At 45.2% G+C, this 21,593-nt stretch overlaps 1 protein-coding gene across 2 annotated transcripts in view; it reads left to right on the top strand.

Annotated features, from left to right (window-relative positions):
• The first annotated feature begins 1,832 nt into the window (after positions 1-1,832).
• The window catches only part of CLYBL (citramalyl-CoA lyase), a 182,592-nt gene continuing 162,831 nt past the window's right edge, over positions 1,833-21,593 (top strand). For both annotated transcript variants that reach the window (XM_065636538.1, XM_065636527.1), the window contains exon 1: positions 1,833-1,905. In XM_065636538.1, the coding sequence (XP_065492610.1) occupies positions 1,838-1,905 (68 nt within the window). In that variant the 5' untranslated portion in view covers positions 1,833-1,837. The remainder of the gene's footprint in view (positions 1,906-21,593) is intronic.

Here is a 21,593-nt window from a genome sequence, read left to right as displayed (position 1 = left end):
ATTTCTACATAGCCCTCTAACAAAGAAAAGCAAATTGTGTGTCGGGAAAGAACAAACTTAGAGGGCAAAACTCAATGACACTAGAAAATAAAAAAGCTCTTCCATAAGGTGTGAACCTGGGCCTTCCGAGAAGTGGAGGCACTGGTTTGGGGTGTTGTTTCATTATCCTTCCGTTTTTATAAAAGCTGTTGAAAGAGAGTGTCTTAGAGATCTCTCTCTCTCATGGCCAGACTTGGTCCAAGATGGGCAACGTGTGCAGTTGTGGGAGGGCAGGGATGGGAGCACAGGACAGGTAGGCAGCACGATCTAAGCTCCCGTCCTTAGGAAAGCTGTCTGAAATATCCACAGTGTTGGAGAAGCTTGCTGGGATTGTGCTTTGTGGTCACTCGAGCACATCTGAGCAGCATGGCAAGGAAAAATATGTTCTCAGTCTAACTTTGGACTGATGGAAAACAGGATCAACAGAATCCCTGCTCCATTTTCAGTAGCCTTTCCTTCTCAATTTTGTTTCCTTCCTGTCTCCTCCCCTGCTACTTCATATAGAATAGAATCATTGAATCATTTTGGTTAGAAGAGACCTTCAATATCATTGAGTCCAAACATATGTTACCTTTGGTCTCAACTCTTTATCTTCTGCCAAGAAATGAGCCATTTCCACTTGTGGCAGTTATTTCCACACTGAGATGTGCAGAGCAGAAGCCACTCAGCCAGAACCGACTCCTGAAGTGGAAGGGTCCTGAGCCAAAAGCCTCTGCTGCAGCAGTGTCCTGGGCCACCACCAAGGTTCAGTCAGCTCTTCCTCAAGTACTTGCTGACTCTAACAGCCTCACCACAAACACAGCCCAGCTGTGTAAGCTTTGCCATGGCCGTGTGTATACCAGGGTGTGCACCGGCACCTCTCAGCAATGTTTATAAATATCTCAAGCATGGGTGTCAAGAGGATGGGACCAGACTCTTTTCAGTGGTGCCCAGTGACACGATGAGGGGCAATGGGCACAAGGTGAAGTACAGGAGGTTCCATCTAAACATGAGGAGAAACTTCTTCACTTTGAGGGTGCCAGAGCACTGGAACAGGCTGCCCAGAGAGGCTGTGGAGTCTCCTCTGGAGACATTCAAGACCCACCTGGACACATTCCTGTGCGATCTGCTCTGGGTGAACCTGCTACAGCAGGTGGGTTGGACTAGGTGATCTCCAGAGCTCCCTTCCAACCCCAACCACTCTGTGATTCTGTGACCTGCCAGTGTTAAGTTCCACTACCACCACGGCTGTACCATTACAGCCACGGCTGCCTAAGAAGCAAAAGAGATGACGCCGGGCGTTGTGATTTTGGCCGAGGAGCTGCTGGCCCCCTCACACACGCCACCCCGGACGGGTTTCGGGCAGGCTGAGGCAGGTGCGAGCCCAACTCCCCTTCGGACCCGCTGGCTCGGGGGGGGCTGGCCGGTTGGCGGGGGAGCTGCGCCCTCACCGCGGGCAGCGGCCTGCCCTGAAGCAGCTGAGAGGGGAAGGGAACCGCCACCCGGAGCCACCGAGACGTCCCCATCCCGGGGTGCGCAGGCCCGGGGCTGACGCCCGGCGCGGCCGAGCCCCAGCGCGCAGGCCAGCACCGCCCCCGCCCAACGGCCGGTAACGGCCGCGGGTCACGCCCCGCCCCGTGAGCACCCAACGCTCCGCCCCCGCCCCGCGCCCGGCTGGCTCGGGCACGTGGGGGGCGTGGCTCAGGGCACACCTCCTCTCCCCTCCCGACCAATCAGCGCCGCGGAGAGGAGAGGCGCGGCGGCGGGGAACGCCACCGTCCCAGCCAATGGGCCGCGGGGGGGCGGGGCCTAGACGGCGATGATGGCGGCGGCGGCGGCAGCGTGGGTCTGCTCGCGGGCCGGCCTGCGCCGGGGGAGGTGGAGACTGTGAGTGACGCGGGGACTGTGAGTGACGCGGTGCGGTGGGCGGGACCGACGGGCCCCCGGCGCCGCTCCTCCCCGCTGGGGTCTCCCCCGCCCGCACCGAGCGGCGGGTCTCGGCCCGCAGGGCGGGCTGGAGCTGCTGCAGGTGGCGGGGGCCCCGCAGCGGGAGAGGCTGTGGGGGCCGGGCCGGGGCGCCTCCGCCGTGCGCCAGCGGGCGAGAAACTGCGGGTCCGCCGGTTCCTTGGGTGATGGCGCCGGGCAGCAGCTCGGGGAGCCTCTCACGGGCGAGCCCCGGCCTTTCCTTCTCGCCCTCGGACAGCCGCCTGCCCTGTGCCCCGCCGTGGGGCGCTGGTAGCTCGGGCACAAGGAACGTGAGCGCAGAAATTAGTTTCTTGCAGTTACCGCAAAATTAGCCTTGCCCGGTTGTCCACTTTGGTGCTGCTGCTGCACGGGGAGTGGCCGGGGTCTTCCCCGTTCCTGCACTGAGCCTCCGACCTTCAGGGCCGCTGTGCCCCATCTCCTGCAGGGGAAAGGTGTAGAGCCTTGCATCTGGGTAGGAACAACCCCAGGTTCCAGTATAAGTTGGGGAATGACCTATTAGAGAGCAGTGTAGGGGAAAGGGACCTGGGGGTCCTGGTGGACAGCAGGATGACCATGAGCCAGCACTGTGCCCTTGTGGCCAAGAAGGCCAATGGCATCCTGGGGTGTATTAGAAGCCGGGTGGTTAGTAGGTCGAGAGAGGTTCTCTTCCCCCTCTACTCTACCCTGCTGAGACCTCATCTGGAATATTGTGTCCAGTTCTGGGCCCCTCAGTTCAAGAAGGACAGGGAACTGCTGGAGAGAGTCCAGTGCAGGGTGACAAAGATGATGAAGGGAGTGGAGCATCTCCCTTATGAGGAAAGGCTGAGAGACCTGGGTCTCTTTAGCTTGGAGAAGAGGAGACTGAGGGGTGACCTCATTAATGTTTATAAATATGTAAAGGGTGAGTGTCAGGAGAATGGAGCCAGGCTCATCTCGGTGACAACCAATGATAGGATAAGGGCCAGTGAGTACAAACTGGAACACAGGAGGTTCCACTTAAATATGAGAAGAAACTTCTTCACAGTGAGGGTGACAGAACACTGGAACAGGCTGCCCAGGGAGGTTGTGGAGTCTTCTTCTCTGGAGACATTCAAAACCCGCCTGGACGCCTTCCTGTGTAACCTCACCTAGGTGTTCCTGCTCCGACTGGGGGATGGGACTAGATGATCTTTCGAGGTCCCTTCGAATCCCTAACATTCTGTGATTCTGTGAAAACCAGCAGGGGCTGGGTCCGCACCGTAGGCTTGCCTCTTTTTAAGAGAATACTGTGTTGCCTCCTCCATGGATAATCCACCCTGGATGGAGCTGAGCACAGGTTGTGATGTAGGCCGAAGCGGGGCTTTCAGCAGCCCCATCAGCACCTGCCATCCTGGGCCTGGGGAGGCCCGTGTGAGTCTGGAGGGGTGGCGTGTCCCCCTGCTCCTGCTGCGAAGGTGTCTGGACAAGAGGTTGTTATGTAGACAATGTATGTTCACTTGCAAAGAGACCAAGATCACCAGGTGCTTTGCCACAGGCAGCCAAATAGCTGGTGAAACACTGGACCAGGTTGCCCAGAGAGGTGGTAGATGCCCCATCCCTGGAGACATTCGAGGCCAGGCTGGGCGGGGCTCTGAGCAACCTGATCTAGTTGCAGATGTCCCTGCTCATTGCAGGGGGGTTGGACTAGATGACCTTTGAAGGTCCCTTCCAACCCAAACTATTCTGTTACCTGCAGGCAGGGAATGAATTCTGCCTGTGTGATTGATTGTTGGGTCTGCACTGATTTAAGGGAGGTTTTCAACCGCATTTCTAGAGGGAGAGCTGATTTTTTTAGAACTGCTATTAGGCAGGAAATCAAGTGTTAATTCATTTTAATATTTAAAGCTTTAAATTCTTGCAATCTCTGCTGAGACCACAATACTGTAAATATTTTATAGTTGACTGACTAAAGAGTATGCAGTCTATAATAACTGTAATATAGATGTTACTGTGAACACGCAATATTGATGCTGGTGTTCTTGGGGAACCTCAGGGACAGCTGGACTACTTTGTGCTGTACTAGAGGCAGTGCGAAGAACTCACAAAATCCATATTAATCTTTCTTGCCCACAGTAACACTGTCCTGCAGAGCACCCAGGGTCGTTTTTCCAGCCTACCTCCTTCAGCTTACTTTTACAGCCTGTTTCGGGAGAAGATGCATGCATGGATGTGCCTTTTTTTTTTTTTTTTTCTTTTCCTCCCACCCCGTATCGGTGCAGAATCATAAATGCTGTGCTTTTCTGTTTCTGGTCATGAGGAATTTTGAATATTTATAATGTGGGGAGAAGTCTACACAGTGTGAGGGCAATCAGGTGATAGTGTTTATATGTCCATAGCACCCGTTCAGGGCTGTGAGAGGAGGGTGACCACTCGCCTGCGGTGAGGCTGCTCTCTTCCAGCCGTGGTCAGAAGGAGCTTCCTTGGCTGGTGCTACCACAGGATGGGATGTGGCTGCTGAGCACCACAGCCCCCTCGCTTGACTCCCGGGGGACATGATGGCCTCCCTGCGGTGGGAACTGCCTGCCCCTTGTTGCTGTGCAGCCCGAGAGGCCACCACGCAGGTGGAGACCACAGAATTTGGGGCATCCAAGCAGTCAGAAGCCAGAGCAGGATGAGGCATGAGGAGTCCTTGCTCGCCTTTGAGCTGGGCAGCCATGTAGCCATGTGCAGCAAGGAGGGAAAATCCAGGGGTGACTTCAAATGTCAGCAATCGATGCACGTGTTGGTTGGATTTAATTAGCAGCTCCCTAGTCTTTAGCAGGAGTTGGCAGGTGCCTCTGGGTCCGGACCCTGGTGCTTGCATCCCACAGCGCTCATTGCCACGCTGTCAAGCTGGGACCCAGGTTACAGCAGGTACCTCTGATGCCGTGCGGCTGATTTCCAGCTGCCGCCATCCTCTCCTCATGTGGATGTTGCTGCCCCTGCAAAGCCACTGTGCAGTGCTGCTGTGAGAATATGGACAGAGTATTTGTATCATTAGCAGGCAGGTTAAGCCTATGGTACCCAAAACTGGTTTTGCTTACTTGCAGCATTCCAGAGCCTTTTCGACTTTCCTTGTCTGCAGAAGATTTTTGTCTTGTTGGAAGAAGATCAAAAAAACTCCTTCCAGCTGTTTTTTTCCTAAGAAATGTAGCTGTTCTTCCTGTAATTGTTGTCAAGAACTTCAAATGTGCTTTTAAAGACAATGTTTGAGTAAAGCATTGACTATGAAAACTTTCTCGCTGACAGATCTTTGTGAAGGGTTCTCTCTTTGCTTGATGATTATGCTGTGAGAGAAGAGCATCGCACACGTAAGCCTGATCACCTGTTTGCCCTTGGCTAGCCAAGTGCACATCTGCTTTGCCTGTGTTTAAGAAGGGTTTTTTTACGTATATTTATTTACATGTCGTATTCCAGGCAGATCTGTGCCCACATGCCCATACTGAATCAATCAAAAATGGTATTGTTAAGCTCACATCTCGGTGGAGCGCTGCAGACTATGGAATATAATGTGTGGGTATGTTGAGCGTGTTGTTCCAAAGGTGCCAACACCAGCACTCTTGCTTTGCTAGGAGCAAAGGAGCCTGAGAAGAGTAATAACCCCCTGTCAGATCTTGTTCAGAGGGTGCGCCTATGTAATCTAAAATTTCTAGAATTGGGAGTTTCTTCTGTCATCTCCAATTGCCATCTTCTCTCCCAGGAATCCACCTCTGCTCTGTCTTGTGTTTCACACTCCAACTTTGCATCTACTTGGCAAATTAGTGATGATGTTGTTTTTCTTGGATTGGACACTGGAGGGTGCTAATGCAATGAGAGCTGAAATTGTTCTAGCAAATTAAAAGGTTCCCCTTTGTTAGTTGTGAAATACTTTTATTCTTTGTTGCAACGTTTAAATGGAAAGACATGAATCGTGGTCCTTACCAGTAGTTGATCCTGCTCGGCATGTGTAGAGCTATAACCAAGAATATCAATGGTGTGTTAAGTCTGTCAGGGATTTACTTCCTGAAGCTTTATCCAAGAAAATCACTCATTTTATGTTCTACATGTTTTTAAGTGTGTCTTTCAAGATTATGGCCTCAGGGTGAAATTTATTTGAAAGTGTGACTTTCTAGTGATAAAACCACTTTATCTGGCAGAACTGTTGAGCCGTACCTTCAGAATCTGCTTTTCTACAAGGTCACTTTTGTTCACCTAAAATAATGTTGCTGGCGAGGCGAGAACCTGATAGCGGTTCATGTGAGGGAGGGAGGAGACACCTCGAACACTGCTAATCGAGTCCCTAGCGTTGCGATCCTCTGGGGACGGACCTGATGGAGCCTCAGCTTACCTTGCAACCACCATCACTGGGCCATGTGTCCCGGCGGATGCGGGATGGGGCCTTTCATCAGCCATCGCCGCTAGGTCAGGCGAAGCATGTTACAAAGCTGCGCCTTAGTTCTGGTGTTTCAAATGCACTCAGACGTTTTTGCCAGGTTAAAGTCGTGTTGGGAAGTCTTACACCAAAGTAGGTATCACCTGTCCACGCTGCTCCAGCTTTCTGCTGAACCACGTCTCCGCTCGCCTCTGCCCTTGGCAGAAAGACACGGGGCCAATGTCAGCTCTGTGTTGTGCATTCTGGCAACTCCATACTCGGCATTAAGGACTGCGAAACTACTGCCTGAGCCAGTTCTCATCCTGGCAGCAGCAGAGGTATGATGCTGGCTAATTAATGCTAATGAGAAGCAGGCTGCAAAGCTGAGTGTGTCCAGCTAATCACCACTGGCCACTCCAACCAGTCTGCTTAAAGCTAACACGGTTCTGGACAGTCCTGCCTGGTTCTGTACCTGCCTTTTCTGACCTGTTAGCTGAATGAAAGCCGGTATTCATAAAATGCGTGAGCAAAACAGAATTGAGTACAAATACACTTTTCTTAGAAATCTTTCTCGTTGGGTATGAGTGTTCTCTGTCTCATTCACATTTACAACTTAAATAGGCTATCCCTCCCTGGAAAACGTTGTTACCTTGCTGTATTATATTGGTCAGGTTTTGTTCTCTCTCAGGTGTTGCAGTTTGTTTACATATGGCTGGTTTAATTTTTCTTTCTTTTAAAAATGCACATAATTTTTCTCCAAATTTCTCCTTGAACTGAAGATGTGTATGAGCCCATGGATATGGAAACCAGAATCCTCTGCCATCCTCTTCTGGTACCAGTTGAGACCTGCTGTTCACCTTGCAAACACATGCGCAACCAGTTTCACACTGAAGTTGCTTGGCTGTTTATCAGAAGCAGCAGAAATGTATCTAGCTGAAAGTTTACACTTCTTTTGCAAAATGAGTTTTAGTAGCTTACTAGAATAGGGTTATAAGGAGATGTGAGTAGAAGAGCTTTTTAAAATCATTGTAATAAGTAGTGGTACTGAAGACTGTGCTTAAGAGGAGATAATGTAGTCTAAGCACACAAAAAAAGATCCGATTGACAGTGTATTTGTCTTGTTTACCAGCTTTTAGGACAAGACTACTTCTTCCATCGCCCCTCCATGCTTACGAGCAGGGAGCCACGGTATGCCCCCGGGCATCATGTCAAGAACTGACACGCTAGCTGTGGTGCCAAAAGGGTTTTCAGTTGTGCATTTTATGTAGGCAGTGTCCTGATTTATCCCAGGGGACCTTTCTCTGGGAGAGGGGGTTAATGGACCTGCCACTAAACCTTCTTGATTGTCTTGAGTTTCAGTGCAGCCAACTGCAGGATGCTGTCTGGAGGTCCAGTGCCACCCCTGCTCTGTGGCCCTGCATGGGGAAGGAGGACGCTTGTTCTCTTGGGGGATGCTCAAGGCCTTCCGATGCTGAACCTTCACATGCTTGTGCAGTATTTCTTGGCTACTCGTAAAGGCTGGGTGAGTGGGGTCTCTGGGGTTTTAATGCCTTTTGGGGAGATGGGGCTGCTGGACTTGAAGTCTCTTAAGAGTCATTCTACCAAGCTCCTTGATGCTAAGAGCTTTGTAGGGTTTCTGCTCATGAACCCCAGTGTGGTATTTGCTCCTGTCCTCTGCACATCAGGTGGGCTCCTGGTGATGGTCTCTCCCAGACCCCTTTCTCACGCCTCTCTGAGCCTCCCCCTTTGGAAAGGGGCAATACTCAATTCGCCTTTATTTTGTTGGTCAGCCTGTGCATGGAGGTGTTTCTCCAGCCATTGCCCTTTTGATGCTTCTCTCTCCCACCCTACAAGGCCACATGGAGCACAGCAGGTCTGCAGAACTTCGGCTGCAAGTGGGTCTGGAGGTCAGCTGCCTGGTTACTGAGCCCCTGGGTCTTGAATGAGTCCCCTTTGTAATTCTTCCGCTTTTTTTCTCATCGGTGCTATATTTACCTCTCAGGTATCCCTGGGCCCTTTAAATCTCCTGGGATCACTGGTGTAAATAGGATTTGCGTGTCCCTGTGAAATGGGCATCACTGGAGGCTCCCTGCCTGGTCTTCTCCAGCCCTTTGTGGGCCAGGGTTGACCAGTCGTCATGAGCGGCCAAACCCGCTTTCTTCTCTGCTATTTTAATTAAAAATGATTGGCATCAGCGGCTCTGCAGCGATGAAAGGGAAATGATGAAACACTGAAGAATTCAGGGCATAAAGTCGATCTCTAAATTTTAATGTACTCATTGCACTTAAACAGTTGATACATTTTATTATTGAGCTTTCAGGTGACCTAATTTCCCTTAGTACTGTACATTTAGCCTTATACATCTGCACCTAATTTGTAAAAAAGGACTTAATGAGAAACTTCAAACAGTTTAAATGTCAATTACAAAGAAAGCGAGGTTTTAAAGTTCCAGTAATCTGTCCATATTGGTCATCGAAACATGATCCCAGGTGGACGTTAATTCAAGACAGATGGCATTCCAAAGGCACAATTACAAAGAGCTTATATATTTTCAACACTAACAAGCTGTCACGCTATGTTGTAGCTACACTTCCAATACTGTATAACCACAATTGCCACTTTATCTGCTGCGGGCTCAGTAATAAAGGAGTTTGATTCCCCACTCTTGATACTGTCAGTGGGATTTTGGGGGAGGTAAACTGGAGAGTGGGGTTGGTCAGTGTGAATATCTTTCATTCCCTCACTCTGTTGGGTAGGGGTTTTGTGTTTTATGAGTTGGGTTTTTGTTTGTTTGTTGTTTTGTTTTGTTGTTGTGTTTGGGTTTTGGGGGGTTGATTGTTTTTTCTTTTTTAAGCTGTTGAAATGCATTTCAGAGAAAGTAGGGGAAATATTGAATATGGGCATAACAAGGCTAGCTCATTGCAGACGTATTTCTGTTTCCTGGCAATGTTAATTAACTTTAGTCTTATCAGCTGCTAGGCAATAGCTATAATAATTTCTTTAAACCTGCAACATCCTGTATGTTTGTATGTTTTCAGTTTTAAAGTTTTCTGAAAGCCATTGGAATAACATTTCTTACTTGGAAGACTGAAGCCCAAGGGACTGATATTGTCCTTACTTGTGGTGGTCTAAGTGGGCAGCAGCTTGGCTGCAGCTTGGCAGGATCCCTACACTCTCTGCGAAAGGCAGTTTGAATTTTTTTTTTAGGTTTTTGAAAGTCCTCTTAGGCCCAGAGGCAGAGGTGAAGGGGCTGGAGAAAGCAGGGTCAAGGTAGGACTTCCATTAGACTGTGATCAGCATGTGATCTAGTTGAAGATGTCCATGCTCATTGCAGGGCGTTGGACTCGATGACCTTTGAAGGTCCCTTCCAATCCAAACCATTCTATGATTCTATGTGGTAGATGGCAAGGTTTGTTGCAGAAGGACTGTTCTTGGTATCTAGTTAGTAGTTGAGATAGGCAATGATCAGCATAACTGAACGATGACAGATAATTGGGCATAATTTCCACAGGTTTTTGTTTGTTTCTTGAAACCATGTCACCAAAAAGGAAGACTTGCATGGCTATGACTAGACAGTGTTTTTGTAGGCTTTAAAACTTGTGCACTGTCAGGATCAATATTAATAACGCTCCCCACGAAGGTTTTTAAGCTTCTCTGGGCACATATCCTCCAAAGAGGTACTGAGAATGAAGAGCCTGTATTTCTGCTAATTTATCTACGTTTCACTGGAAAGTGGAGAAGAAAGCAGAAAGACTAAGATGCTTCATCCTTGGAAGGTTGTTGTAAACATGTTTTTTGAAAGCATCTTACCTGGCTTCCTTTTTGGAGGAGATGCAGGTGCTATTTGAAATATGCAGCTCACCAACAAGTGAATTGGACTCCTGAGCCACGTGTGAAACAAAATGCCAATTTTACCTACAGTTTTACTAGGTTTCCTGGTTTATGCAGTGGCATTTGAATGGCCTGTAGTAATTGTTTTTAGCAGAAAAAAAAAAACAAACAGAAATTAAAAACACAACCCAAAGCTCATTAGCACTGTATTTGGCATGCCATGAATCATTAAATCTTTATATAAATGCAGAAGTAATTTGTAACAAACAAAATCCTTTATTTTTTTTAGAAACACTTCCTTTTGAATTTTTGTTTGGACTACTGAGGTACAGTATGTTTTCCAAATGTCAGATGTTATTACCAGGATAGGGGAGGGACCAATTAATGTTTTAATTAAATATAATGTATAATTCTTTGAGTGTCAGATATGCTTAGTGGTGATAAGTGAATAAAATTAGGTGGAAAACAAAAGACAATAAATAAATGCTTAGGTAGGGTTTTTTAACCTGATTTTTTTTTTTAACCTAAATCTGATGCTAGTGTGTTGCTCTCAAGTGGTTTCTCCTTGGGTTTTCCCAGTGCTTATCGGGGTAACACACTGCAGTCTTTTTATTTAGATCAAGTTTTGCTTTGAGAGTTAACTAATTGTTCAAGCCCAAGTGGGAAACTTTCTTGCACCTGGAAAATTAGGAGAGCAAAAGCAAGAGACATGTCCCCATCCTTTCCCTGGTAGTTCTTCACCTGCGAATTTGAACTGCAAGCGGTAATAAAAGTTTTGTAGACCTCATTTTATGTGAGATCATTAAGCGACAGGAGAATTCGGGACTAGCTGCCCTTCATAATTCAGGACACTGAAAGGTGCCATTTATAAGCTCAGAGTGCCTGCAGGAAGGCAAAACAGGCTTGTAAAACCCGCGCTCCAAACGCGGGAGGGGAACCGGCTTGTGCTGCTGGCTGCGGCCGTGGAGCGGCAACATTGCAAAGGTGGTGGGGATTGGGTTTGAAAAAAAACGGAAAAACACCTGCCTCTGAAAGTTGACGTAACAGCCTGGGTTTTCACACTCCCTGTGTTGATATCTCTTTTTGCCCAAAAAAAAAGCCTCAAAACATCCCGGGGCAATGATCCCGGTAAAAACCTTATCAGCTGTAGTTCTTGCATTATTATCTTTCCTGCCATAGCCCATTGTTTTGCTGAGCTGCTAATTTGGCTGTAAAATCAGCTTCTCCTGACTTCTTAATAGCATTTTGCAAGTGGTGACCTTTGCCCATGATGTGGGCCAGGCATTTTGTAGGGAAAGCTCTTGCCTCCTTATTGCTTGAGAAGGAAGGGAGTAGCAGCGTGCATGACGCTTCAAATGAAGAAAGGTCTTCAACAAAGTGGGTGATACGCCAGCATGCCTGGTCTTCATAAAACTGATTGGTATGGCTCTAAACAGGCAATACAGTCTGCTAAATACAGAATATGCTGCAGCTTTATGGTCCTAGAAAACCTGAGAGGCCCTAGAGCTGCAGCCCAAGGAAACGTTGAGGCCAGTGTTTATTCTTAGAGCAGATACTGCTTTCCCTACGTGCTCCTCTCTCACTCCCCCTCACTACAAGACAGACATTGAGTTGCTGGGGAGAGTACAGAGAAGGGACATGAATCTGGTGAGGGGCCTGGAGCACAAGTCTGATGAGGAGCAGCTGAGGGAACTGGGGCTGTTCAGCCTGGAGAAAAGGAGGCTGAGGGGAGACCTGATCGCTGTCTGCAACCACCTGAAAGGAGGGTGTAGCATGGAGGGGGTTGGTCTCTTCTCCCAGGTAACAAGTGATAGGACAAGAGGAAATGGCCTCAAGTTGCACCAAGGGAGGTTTGGATTGGATATTAGGAAAAAATTCTTCATGGAAAGGGTTGTGAAGCACTGGAACAGGCTGCCCAGGGAAGTGGTGGAGTCACCATCCCTGGAGGTGTCTAAAAGATGTGTAGATGAGGTTCTTAGGGACATGGTTTAGTGCTACAGTTAGGTTATGGTTGGACTCAATGATCTTGAGGGTCTCTTCCAGCCAAAATGATTCTATGATTCTATTCCTTACATGAGAGTTGGAGCAATCATTTGTAAGTTTCTGAGCAAAATACAGCAATTGCTGCCCTGAAATGAGGTATCCGTACCTGTAATATTAAATGGCCAGGGCTGAACTCTTCTGGTCCAGCCAGTGTAAGCCAGCATTCACGGCTTCATTAACGTGCCATGTCTGGAGTTATTTGGGTACCAGATTGCACCATCTGAGCCTAAATTCCAGTGAAGACAAGAGCTGACTGCGTGTCAAGTCTCTTTGCAGTGTCTTTGCTTTATTAATCTGTATTAATTCAGTACCTGTGTCTTTACACACGTCGTTTTCAGCAGCAGCTGGCTATGTGGCGCGGTATCCAAACTGTTGTCCTTCCCTATGTTGAGAGAAGCAGCTGCACTTCAGAAGTGTATTGGTTATTCCGTTTTCTGACGTTGCTTTCGTTGCCTAGATTGACGTGCTCGGGGCCCCAAACACTGCACTGAGTTTAGTGTGACCCCAGGGCCTTTGCAGAGCAGGACTCAACCCTTTATATCCGCTATTAAAAGGCAGTTATGTGACTGTTTACGCTAGAGCCAGCTGCTTTGTTGCCTATGGAAATGCTGGTACTTGACAATTTTTTTTTTTTTTTTTTAATGGTCAAAATGTGATAAACATACCCGAGTACCTTGCTTTTTCTAAATGGTCTGGCTGCCTTCAGCAACCACTCGGCTTTCTGTGGGAGGACGGGAGTCGGGGTTTCCCAGCTCTCTGTAGGGATGTGTCCGAGGCAGCATTCCTGCTACTCCCGTATTTTCTTTGTGAAGGACATAAAATTTCTAGATGGCATGTCATCAATGTATTTTTAATGACATTTTTTGCAGTATTTTTCATTTAAGTTCTCTAATTTGTAGTGCATTTATAGATTTTTGTGGGTTCATTCATTTAGGTTTTATATACGAATGCATGCTTTGCAGGCTTGTTGGGATAAACTTTGACTTATTTTTTGTTAAATCTGTAGCACTACTAACGCACTGAAAGTGCTTTGGGTTGGGTCAGTACCAAATAGTGAGTTTAACATACTGGAAGTATAAAATCTATTTTCTTACTAACTGTTTCTTTTAGAAGTTGATAGATGTGAAAACCATTTCACAGTTAGTTCAACAGGAAAGGAAAAAAAAAAAAACAAAACCAAGAAGCTATTGAGGAAATCTTCCTACTGCTACATGCTGCAATATGTCAGAAACACCATTATGTTATAGTTGCATCATTATCTAAAGGAAAAATTGAGTGTGGGTTTGAAGTTGACAAGTGATGAAAGTAGCCCTGAGGTTGTCAATTAGAAAGCCAAGGCCTGGAATTGATAAGTTAATGGCCAGTTCCCTTCTCACCCCCTCGCTTTTGCTGCCTGCTCCCGCCTCACCCTGCAGCAGCTTTACTGATCCAAACATAAAGGAAAGGCTCCCGTCGGTTTGTGTCCCAAAATTTGTCTCACTAACACGATTCACTTCAATTCTTGGCTAGTTGCAATGTTCTTAGCATGGACAGGTAGTTAATCAGGGACAAATGAGATGTGGCAGGTAGAAGATTCAGCCTCAGAATTATGCCCCCTTTTTGTCTTTTTTGTCTGGTTTGTTTGTTTGTTTAAATGTTGAACTGCTGTTTGAGACCGTCCTCCTGCAGCACACACGGCAAATTGAGCAGTAGTGCGTGATTTAACTTCTACCGTATGTTTGTTTGCAGGTTTTAAACCCTGAAATTTAATGGCAGACAGTTGGAACCCATGTGTTCCTGTTAAAGGCAGAGGGCAACACGTGCGGTTTGTCCTGAGGGGAGATACTGGTTGCCAAAGTTTATGATATAATGTAATATAATATATCGTGTTTCTGTTTTGCTTGGGCAGGAGGGAACTAACATGTTGCCATTTCTCTTAGGGAATGCAAGGGTTTAGATAAATACGTAGATTTTGGAAAATATTATTTAAAAAACAGGATTTATTCAGATTTTAATAATTCTTCATATTCTATGTTGTGAGAACAACAGTAAGCATATGAAAAAAGCTTTAAAGTAAGATCAGAAGTAGAGTATAATTCAAACAGGCATTGTGCAAAGCAAAACATGCAATTCATCTTCAGTTTTTGAAAACTTTATGTACAGTGTGAGCTTTTAGGGCTTGTAAAAGGTGGCACCCCCTCTGCAGCCTGAGGTTTTCTGCTCATGGCACAGCTGCTTCAGTGACAACGGAAATTCAATATTTTTTTCACATAGCCCTGTCTCAACCTAGAGCAGACGAGTAATAATTATGAGTATGAGAAGGCAGTTTAATTTGTAAGAACATGTCGCGTTTTGACCTTTCTGGTGGTTTCACTGTAAGCAGCAAACATCTGTTGAATAGTAAAAAAAATAATAATAATAATTAAAAAAGCAGTTGCTACTTACCTGCCAAAATCAAATGAAATGGGGAGCTCTCAGCATAGACTGCTGCTCTGGAGCCCCTCTCCCCTCCAGCCAGATTTCAAAACATGAAATAAATCTTATTCTAGCTTAATTCACAGGAAAAGAGACATGAGATCGTATTAAACGATTCAGCATTGGATGGTACTTCCTCCTCTGATGTGCTGGCTTTGCCCGAGACCCGTGTGGCAGAGCTTTTGCAGTGCTTCACTGGAGGTTCGGTGCAGAAGAGGTAGTATGTGACTTTCCAAAAGCCCACCTTCCTTTTGTGCCATATTTTGACTTACTTCTTGAGACAGATGTCTCGTAGTATCCATAAATAATAAAAATAGACAATGACATTGAAAATGTACAATGACTTTTTTTCATGAGAGGTTTTGTTTCCTTACACGTTGTGACTGTTGTTTCTGGTGCTACAAGAATGAGCTCCTGTGGTGGCCTGTTTCAAGAGAGGTTATTTCAAGATAAATTAAGAACACTCTATCTAGTTTAGCCTGATCTCTTCAGGTATCATACCTACCAGAAAGTATAATTCCAGGGTTTTCCCCTAAGTTGGTCCTTTCCTTGGATTGCAGTTTTGCCTTTTCAGGAATCTTCTGTGGGTATTTTCTGAATGAGGTTCTGAAAGTTGATGGTGCTGGGTCAGCAGAACTCATCTTCCAGGGGGATAGTCATCTCTTTCTGAACTTTTCTTCCCTTAACCTCTTTCATACGTTTTTATATAGCTGTCAGCCCAGCAAGGTTGTCATGCAGATACATTCATATACCATACGGAGGCCAGTCACACAAATTTTGGTGGAGCCAGTCACTGCTCTGCAAAAGGCAGACCGATGCCAAAAATCTCCATCTCTATTACAGTGGGTTGCTGTGGGATGTTGGTCTTGGCTCTTGTGGTTGGTTTTTTTTCCCCTTCCCCTTTTGTTTTTGCTGCTGGTTAACTGCGTTTTACTCTTTCAGTCTGAGAGTCCCTCTCTTGCCATGTGCTTCTTTACTTTTGTCATGCCTGAAGCACAACAACCTCTTTCAGCTTAGATGAAAATTTGACTCGGGTGCTGCCTGAACACCAGTTTACGTGAGTTACTTTGTCGTGCTTGCACTTGGTACAGCATGGGAAGCACAGGAGTGCTAAACAGTGCTTATCTTTGGGTGAAGGCTATGACACTCTACAGAGAGGTTACAGGTAGAATTGGTCATTTCCACTCCTCCCTCCGCTTTGCCTACGTAAGGAGGAAGAGTCTTATTTTAGGAGGAAAAGTTTCTTACTTCCCAGCAAGGCTGAGTCCACATAAACTCTTAAGCTCTTTAGAAGTTTGATTGCATTGGATCACTTCTGTCTGAAAGTACCGAATCCTAGTGCTAGAGATTTTGATGCTGTAGAGCTTTATAGGGCTAAAAATCAAAGGCTTTTCTCTCCACCCACATACTCTACCTCTTCTGACAAATACAGCCTGAACAGTGCTCCTTCCTCCCCACGTGAGCATTCTCAAGCCCGGAACTCCTGCCCAGCTTCACGTTCATTTATACTCAGAGGAATGCTGAAAATAAAATTACTTACCAAAAAGTAGTTGTGGCATTTCCTAAGTTTTTTTTCATTCTGATATGGAATCTTAGGATATGGAAAAGCTTGTCTAGATTCAATAATTTGAAACATTTGGAACAGATAAAACCCCCTGTCCTCTCCAGTAGAAGAAAAACAAAATAAACCAACCAAACAAACAAAACCAAACCACCACAACCACAGTCCTTGCCCAGAGGCACATTAAGACCAAGAAAGGTGACTTGGCACTCCCAGATTTTTGCATTCCCAGAATAAAACCGAAAATCCCAGCAGCCGCTCTGGCAGATGTAGGGCCGGCACCCGGAAGTCCTGGACTGGACTCTGCAGCCAACTGGAACTGGATTCAGTCTGTCACCCGGGCCTCGGTTCGCAGGGATGACTCGCAAGATCCCCTCCTAATGTCGGCCATAGGGAAAAGGGACGAGATCCTCGTGATGCCCCACTTTTATATGAAGTATCACGTGAATGGGATGGAAAACTCAGTCAGTATCAGTCACCTGTTCCAGTTCGCCCCTCTCGCAGGATGTGAATCCTTAATATCGACCTTGCATTCCATTGCTATGTCTACCAAAACATGTATCTAGCTTTCAGAAAAGTGCAGTTAGTAAGAAAACTTTAGCTGACAGGAAAATTCACTAAAAGAGAAACTTGTTTTTAACAAAACCAGGACAATTTGAAGTGATGTGGACTTCAATTAAGTCAACTTTGTCTTCAAGGTCAGTATCATGATCCAAGACATGTGCTATTAGCACGTTGTTGGCCTGCAAGAACTCAGCATGGGTGTTCCTGAACAATACAAACCAGCAAATTAATATGCTATCAAAGGGCTCAATTTTTTGGCAGCAATAGAGTATTTTTAACAGCTTCTTTGGCCATTTTTGCCTGAAAAAATGGTCTACTAACCTTATAACACAAACAACAAATGGGAGAATCTAAAAAAAGAAAAATGAAGACAGGATGGTTTAGATTTGGTTTTGTAGTGTGTGACTATATAAAATCGCCCATTCATTATGCAATGCTAATGGCAAAATTAAATGGTTTCAAACCAAATGTAAACTTCTGCGGTGAAACCAGCAGTAGTGTGCGCCTTTCCCATAGTGCAGACCTCAAAGATGTTTGGAGGCTTCGACTTCAGAGACTACGATATTCACCCGCTCCCCGATTCATCAGTTGCCATCAGGGTCTGCCGTGTGGAGCGGGACGGCTGCAGGGTGTCTCTGCTCCACGACCATGAAGGGAGTTAGTTTAGAAGAGAAAGACACTGAAGATTTTTAACACATCAGGCATTTCCAGTTTCTTTTTCAGACCACTTTCAGCCTGTTCTACAACTGATAAAAATATTTATTTTCTGGCATTTTTGTAATATGAAATATTTGACATGTAGGTCTTGCTGCTTTCTGCCACTTGTAATGGTAATGTTGGCACCTTGCTTCATTAAAAAAAAAATCATTCTGGAACTAAATGACAGGCAAAGAGCTGAACCCTGCGTCAATGAGATTGCTAAAGACTAAGTCTGATCAAGAAATAAATAACAAAAACAGTTTTCAAAATTTATGCTAAGTGTATTTCTTCTTAAAAATAAATGTATTAAAATGATGTCAAGGCCTAAACTTACTGTAATCCACTTAAATCATTTTTTTAAAAAAGAAACAAAATAGAAACAATGCGTTCATGCTTCCAGTGGGCCAGACCATTGAACTGATGAAAATCACTGCCTGAACTCTGGAAACTTGAGGTGTTTGAAGTACTGAGTTGGCTTTCGAGATCAGTCTTTTCTACAAGTACCAAGAGAATATTTTCTTCAATATATTCAATTAGCTCAGTTAAATGATTAATTCATTCAAAGTTGACCAATTGGGAGTTGATGTAAGCAGAAAAGCTTGTTCTTCTATACCAATCTGTGAATAAAAGGTAATTATAAGAGGATTAGATTTGCTAATAATACAATATTGAAGGATTTCATGACCAAATGCTAGATTGGTGCTAATTCTGGCTAATACAGAGTTATTTTAATAGATCAATTTTTAAATCAAATCACAATTTTCTTTAGTAGTCTAACCTCTTTAAGGCAGTGCTATGCAACTGATAAACCATGTTGCTGCATTGTAAGTTGCATTTCAGTTTCCATCCAAAGAAACATAAATCATAAGTAAGCACAAAGGGATTAGCTAGTAAATAAGAATTGTGCCATACATGATTTTCTAACAAAAACAGTGAATTAATCTGAAAAAATGTATAATGAGGTATAGAAAAGCTTAAATATATACCAGTGGAGCTAATCTGTCCTTCTGGCTAGCAATAAGAAGTGCCAAATTTAGTGTAAAAGCTATATTTAGTTACAAAGCAACATACTTCAGTGGTTACAAACTGAGAATTAACCTTTCTCCAAGAAAATAACTAAAATGTTTAAATGGGAAAACAAGATTCAAATTAATTATTTAACTCAAGGTTTCCCGCTTAGTAGTTTAACTCATCATTTTAAAATAAGTGACTTAAAATATTTCATCCTGCTGAAAGTCATCAATCACTGAGGTACCTACAAGATAAACATAAATGCAAATTTGACATAAGGTTCCAGAAGTTCAGCCAAGAACGTGATGTCAAGAAAATGGGAGGATAAAATTTTCAGTCCTGTCCATAAACATTTAGTATATGGGACACCCCACAATGAAATGTAATTACTTCTTCAGCTCATAGGATCACAAGAAAGATGTTGCTTCAGGCACCAGCAGGATGAGATGTGGAGGACACGATGGAGAGCGTCTCGGTCATCACTCCTTCGCGACGAAGATGGTGAGTCCTGCTGCGGTTGGCCCTTGGTCCTCAAACTTTGAGACAGACACCATTGTGGTTCCTTTCCATCTGCTGCTCATGTCAGAAGCTGTTCCTGTCAACGCTAATTCATAACCTTTCATCAAATTGCTTTGAAAAAACACCGCTTTCTCTTGCTGGCTATTTAAAAGATCAACTTGGCAACGGGTAGGCTGTGGGTTCTTTATATCCATTCCCCCACAAGCAGAGCCTGTGAGCGGTGCTGAGTTTCCAAAAGGTGATCCTTCTCCAGCAGCTTACTTGACAGGACGGTTGGCCGGCTCTTCCTCACCTCCCAGCCGGGATGAATGACCAGAGACAACACAGACATGTGCTTGGTGCAGTGCTGCCAGACCAAGAAGCAAATCTAGGGGTGCTTCAGCGCTGGGCTGTTTGTGTTCCCACTGCTGTGGGCTTGGCTCAGCCTTGCTGGGTAGGAGGTTGTAGTATGGAGGGTGTCGGGCTCTTCTCCCAAGTAACAAGTGATAGGATGAGAGGAAATGGCCTAAAGGTGCGCCAGGAGAGGTTCATATTGGATATGAGAAACAATTTCTTCACTGAAAGGGTTGTCAGGCATTGGAACAGGCTGCCCAGGGAAGCGGTGGAGTCACCATCCCTGGAGGGGTTTGAAAGACACAGAGATGAGGCTCTCAGGGACATGGTTTAGTGCTAGATTTAGGTTATGGTTGGACTTGGTGATCTTAAGGGTCTCCTCCAACCAAAATGATTCTATGATTCTATAACCTCTCATGAACATGGGTTCCTAATCTTCAGCAGGTCCATAAGCCAGCTGTGTAACTTACAAGTATCCCACTAGTAAGTAGAAAAAGAATTTATGGCTGGAAATTTCGCTGGGGCTCATTTCCCCAGCTTCCCCTTCTCCCTGCGGTTATTTCCCAAGGTAACCCTGTATGTTTTGTCTGTATGTCCTGAGCCTCCTGCTAATCACTTCTGTCCTTGACGAGCCCAGAAGAGGATTTTCTCGACCCGCCGCCCAGCCCCCTGCTCGCTGCCAGAGCCACGGGGACGTAGCGATGATGGGTGCGTCACACATGAAAAACCTACATGATGGCGTTCACCTCCCCAAAACTATTAACACGAGCAGGCCGCGGGTGCACCCTGGCCTCCGTTCCTCTCCACATGATCTGCCGTCTCCCTCGTTGGGCCAGAGCGACGAGGCTTTGTGTGTTCATGGAACAACAGCGGCCACCGTAAAGGATGCTGACATAAAGGCTGCATGTTACCTGCCCTGCATGTCTGCCCGGGGCCCAGATTTTTAAATACGTTATTTCTTCGTCGTCCGTTTCAAGTAAAAATCTGGGTTCTGCCATCTCCCCCTGACGTGCATCCACTGCGAAAGATTAGCGCAGTATATAGTTTTTTCCAGACCAGTTTTCAGGACAACTTGGACCTTTGTTTTTCTGTCATGTTTCTAAAACTGGCAGAAGAATAACTTTTTTTTTAAGCCTGCATACACTGCAAGGAGTATTTTAAAATAAAGATTTTTTTTTTTAATCTTTAAGCATGTTTAATGCTTGTATAAGGTGCCAGATTTTAATTACAGTTGGCATTTATAAGCGTGGTGCTGGCAATGGCAACCATATTGCTGAAAAAAGGCATAAATTTTGACACTGGCAATATGGGAACCCAGCATACAAGACTGTAAACCTCATTGCTTTCTGTTTTAATGTACTAGTTTAAGGGAAGAACTTGGTTAATATTTAACTAGAACATTTAGGGTTCGATATAAAGTTGTTCTAATTTCAAACTATTTAGTAATTTAGGTACTATCAAAGATTGGCTTAGGTAATAACTTTCTATTAAACAGCCTTTAAATAAGCGTGCTTAAAGTAGGGAAAATAAGATGCTTCATTACAAGAAATGAGGTTGGCATCTACCAGGTTTTCCATTAAGTTCCAGGTCACAGACAAATAAAGGAAGTATGTTAGGAAAAAAACCTTTTTAAAAATAATTAGGGAGATGTCTGTTTTGTTCACCAGATGGAAAATCAGTAGTTGTGGGTGGTCTGTGCTGGATGGGGCATCTCACAATTGGCAGAACTATGCCTTTAACTTTTAAAGTCCTGGGACAAAATGTGAAAGTAATTGACTGTTCAGAATGCTCTCTCTCTGGATATCTAGCATGCTTTAAAAACCAAGATTTGGTGAGTTTCTGACTTTTTTTTTTTTTGTAAGAATGCTCAAGCTGTTGTGTCTAGTATTAGACCAATTGGGTATATTTTCGGTAGCTGTTTAGTGGGGCTGTTGTCTTTTGTGCTGACGCCTGTGTGTGCCTGGACTTGTGTGCACACAACTGAAATGCCACAGCTTTACAATTCTCCGTTAGCGTGTTGTGCACATGGTTTTCATAATATTGTCAGTGTTTGCCGTGTTCAGGGTATAGGTAAGCTATTGGTTAACATAATTTGTTTCTTTCCTCTAGTTCATTCAATTTTAATGAATTTAAATCTACCCATTTGACAACATACTAAAGAAAACAAAGTTGCGACCTTAATTTCGCAAACAAGAAGAAAATTCCTGGTTTAAAATAATTTAGGCATTTGCAAAACTGTTCAAAATC

Source organism: Caloenas nicobarica, chromosome 1 (genome assembly GCF_036013445.1).
Source record: "Caloenas nicobarica isolate bCalNic1 chromosome 1, bCalNic1.hap1, whole genome shotgun sequence".
Classification (NCBI taxonomy): domain Eukaryota; kingdom Metazoa; phylum Chordata; class Aves; order Columbiformes; family Columbidae; genus Caloenas; species Caloenas nicobarica.
The sequence above is the reverse complement of the archived record's forward strand: the minus strand, read 5'-3'. Positions and strand labels throughout refer to the sequence as shown.